The sequence below is a fragment of the Pelecanus crispus genome, chromosome 1 (assembly GCF_030463565.1).
Source record: "Pelecanus crispus isolate bPelCri1 chromosome 1, bPelCri1.pri, whole genome shotgun sequence".
In the NCBI taxonomy this organism is placed as follows: Eukaryota; Metazoa; Chordata; class Aves; order Pelecaniformes; family Pelecanidae; genus Pelecanus; species Pelecanus crispus.
The window spans coordinates 218,949,232-218,953,209 of record NC_134643.1 but is presented as its reverse complement, the minus strand read 5'-3'; the positions used below and the strand labels follow the sequence as shown (position 1 = coordinate 218,953,209).

The window sequence follows — 3,978 nt, the reverse complement described above, 5'->3', positions numbered from 1 at the left end:
TCCACCGTCCATATGGAAGACTTACACTGCTGCTTCACTAAACCCGTGCAAGTTTTAACTGAATGCAACCCAGTCATTTAAAATCTCTACTGGATCACAGTGCTGGATTTTCTCAGGACTTGACCTGACTAGGAAAACAAAATATGCTGGGTAATGTGCCTAGCAATGAGCCTGGGGGGCAAAAACCCAAACCCTTTGCCAATGCATTTAGGTTTGTGCATCCTGGTGGGTGTCAGAGCAAGAGCGTGCCTCCATGCCCTTGCACCTAGAGCCGCGCAGGTGATCCAGCACTGCTGGGGCTGACCTGGGGCAGAGGAACACGTTTTGTGCTGGCTGAGCAGCTGCAGGGGCAGGGGGGGACACCGTGGGGGTGGCCGCACACTAGTGAGGGTGCTGGGGTCCATCAGTCCCTCACACGGGGGGTCTGGGGGACACTGTGCACCTGGTCCAGAGTGGGTGTATTTGTTTTGGGGACATTGTCTGTGTGTCCGGCTCTGGGAGGTGTGGGCACCTGTCCCAGGGGGGCTTGTGTACCTAGAATCATAGAATCGTTCAGGTTGGAAAAGACCTTTATGATCATCCAGTCCAACCATTAACCTAACACTACCAAGTCCACCACTAAACCAGTTAAGGGTAGAGTACTAATTAATTTCATGTTTCCTGGCTTGCTGGCTGGATTAGTTTTTAATGAAAGTAGAACAGAATCATTAAGGTTGGAAAGGACCTCCAAGATCATCAGCCCAACCATCAACCCAACACCACCGTGCCCGCTAAACCATGTCCCAAAGTGCCAAGTCTACCTGTTTTTTGAACACCTCCAGGGATGGTGACCCCACCACCTCTCTGGGCAGCCTTTTCCAATGCTTGACCACTCTTTCTGTGAAGAAATTTCTCCTAATATCCAGCCTAAACCTCCCCTGGCGCAGCTTGAGCCCATTTCCTCTCGTCCTATCGCTAACTACATGGGAGAAGAGCCCCACACCCACCGCACGCACCCTCCTGTCAGGCAGCTGTAGAGAGCCGTAATGTCCCCCCTCAGCCTCCTCTTCCCCAGGCTGAACCACGCCAGCCCCTCCGCCGCCCCTCGCAGACCCTCGCCCCTCCTGCCTGCCCCGCCGGGGCTGCTCCCGCCCCTCCGCCGCTGCCGCCGGCCCCGGCCCGGGGGGCTGGCCCCGGCCCTCCCCGCCTCCCCGCCGGGCCCGGCGGGGAGGCGGGGAGGGCCGGGGCCAGCCCCGCTGCTGAGCCCTCCTCCTCCTCCTCCCCCGCCCGCCGCCTTTTCCCCGCCGCCGCCGCCGCGCCCGCCCCGCGCAGCCCTGCGGAGCTCGGGGCGGCGGCGCCCCGCCGCCGGCCATGGCCGTGCCAGCCGCGCTGCTCAGCCCCCACCACCTGCTCTCCTTCTGCTTCCCCGCCGCCGGCGGCCTCCTGGGCTATGCGGAGCTGGAGAAGGGCTACGAGGGCGGCGGCGAGGCGGGGGACGCCAAAGAAGCCACCAGGGACCTGCTGAGCTTCATCGACTCGGCCTCCAGCAACATCAAGCTGGCGCTGGACAAGCCGGTGAAGTCCAAGCGGAAGGTGAACCACAGGAAGTACCTGCAGAAGCAGATCAAGCGCTGCACCGGCATCATCGCCGCCGCCGCCCCGCCGCCCGCCCCGCCGCCGCCCGCCGCCGCCGCCTCCCCGCCCGCCGCCTGCCCCGCCAAGCCCCCGCCGCGCCGGGAGGCCTCGCAGGCGGCCAGCAGCCTCCAGAGCAAGAGCCTGGCGGCCCTCTTCGGCTCGCTGCAGCGGGGCCGGGGGGCGGCGGGCGGCGGAGAGGCGGCGGGCGGCGGCGGGGCGGCGGGCGGCGGCGGCGGGGCGGGCGGCCCGCGGAAGGTGCCGCTGCGGGACCGCAACCTGCCGCCCTCCTTCTTCACGGAGCCGGCGCTGCCCGCCGCCGCCCGCGGGCCGCTGCCCGGCGCCAAGGAGCTGGAGAAGGGCGGCGGCGGCGGCGGCGCGGAGGCGGCCGAGTTCTTCGAGCTGCTGGGCCCCGAGTACGGCGCGCTGCTGCCCGAGCACGCCGCCCCGCCGGACGCCTTCCCCGCCGCCCGCCTGCCCGCCGAGCTGGGCCTGGAGCACGGCCTCTACGAAGCGCCGCTGCCGCTGCCCGCCGCCCACCACCCGCTGCTGGGCGGGCTGCTCTACCCCGAGCCGCCCTGGAGCCCGGCCGCGCCCTGCAGCCCGCCCAAGAAGGCGCCGGCGGAGGCGCTGCGCCCGCTCTACCCCGGCGGCGGGGAGCCGGCCCCCGGCGGCGGCGGCGGCGGCAGCGAGGAGCCCGGCGGGCACCTCTCGGCGGGCTTCGCCCCCTTCTTCCCCGAGTGCCCGCTGCCCCCGCCGCAGGTGCCCTACGACTACGGCGCCGGCTACCACCGCGCCGCCTACTCCGGCCTGTAGGGCAGCGCCCAGGGCTCGGCCGCCGCCCCGTCGCCGGGGGCACGGGCGAGGGGAGCGGGCGAGCCCGGCCGCGGGCCCCCGGGGGAGAGCGGGGCCGCGCCGCCGCTCACGCGTGGGGCCGGGGGCTCGGCGGGCCCCGCCGCGCCTGTGTCCGGGCCCGGCCCGCCCGAGGGCGGCGGCGGCTGCGGCGGGGCTCGGCCTTGTGGCCTGCGCGTTGGGAGGCGCGGCAAATAAAACGTGAAACGCTGGGGTCCTTCAGGTGTTTTTCTAGCGGCCGGTGACAGCCTCGCCCCAGCCTTCCTCAGGGGGCCGCGGCCTGGCCTGCAGCCTTCCTCAGGGGCCGGGCTGCGTGCCGCGGCCTGGCCTGGCCTGGCTGCCCCACGGGGGCTGCCCCACGGGGGGTGCCGCGACGGGGGCAGCCCCGGCCCCCGGTACGCGGTGGCAGTCGCAAAGCAAAACTCCGTCGACTCTCGCCCTACGCTTAAGATTTTTCCCAGGCTCGCCTGCGTCGCGAGCGCTGGCGGACGTTCGGCTGAGGACACAAAGGCGAGGGGGAGGGAAAGAAAAGGAAAAAAAAAAAAAAAAAGTGAAGCAAAATTAAAAATGCTGCTACCAAAACTTAGTGTCCTGAGATTTAACAATGTCTTGCAGGATCCTGCAAACAGCAATTTACAGCGGTACGTAAGTTAATCGATGGCGTAAGTTCGGGACGAAAATGTACTGTAGCCACCGCGGCGATGTGATTCCTACAGAGCCTTGGATTTCTTCCAGGAATGTGTCAAAGCTCGGAAAGCAATGCGGCTCTGTCTCATTGTGTACAGGAGATTATTTGATAATCGTTTAAGTTATGTAAAAGAGTCTATGATAGGTCCTATAAAAATAAAGCTACACAATAGATCTGAGGTCTGTGGTTGTTACTGCCGCTGAAATGCAGCGTTCAAGGGGCTTTCACCGCGCCTCCATCCTCTGTAATGGCTTCTTGGCAGGAGTTAAGACGGGCAGCGGGTTTTGTCTTTCCTAAATCTTTTGAAATGCCGTATTTTACCCACAGCGACCCGTGCTTGTTTTGCCTTCATTTGTACCGGCTGTTTCTTTAACTTACTAGAAAGAAGGGAATGATAATACGCTACAAAGCCAAGGGATGAAAATTGTTACAGTTATGAAAACAGATCAAAATACTCTGGAGGTTTTCTATTGAGATGCGAGTCTTAAAAGGCAATCCGGCAGGCTGGCTCCCCGCCAGTCCCAAGTGGATTGTTTGTTTTTGAAACGGGATCCACATACGGATCAGCCCGAGGTTTTACCCTTGGTGGTGACAAATCCTCGTGCCTTCTGTCTTTTAAAAGATGATGTGAAAGGTAAAATGGTTTTCTGTGTTCATCGACCCAGGTTTAACTTTTCGGAGACTTTGAGGTCAAGATGTTGGGACGTGTGGAGAGGTGAAGCAAGATCTTTTGGAAATAAACCATGAGATAATTTGTTTCGGAAATTGGCTTAATTTTACTTTTAAACAGCAAGAGCTGTAACTTATGCTGCCTCTTTCCTCCCCAA

The 3,978-nt window shown here is 63.0% G+C and overlaps 1 protein-coding gene across 1 annotated transcript; it reads left to right on the top strand.

Annotated features, from left to right (window-relative positions):
- Window positions 1-1,167: 1,167 nt before the first annotated feature.
- Window positions 1,168-2,427, top strand: FAM181B (family with sequence similarity 181 member B). Its single transcript, XM_075728039.1, has one exon. It carries the CDS (start codon window positions 1,351-1,353, stop codon window positions 2,425-2,427), a length of 1,077 nt encoding a protein of 358 aa, XP_075584154.1. The 5' UTR covers window positions 1,168-1,350.
- Window positions 2,428-3,978: the final 1,551 nt, after the last annotated feature.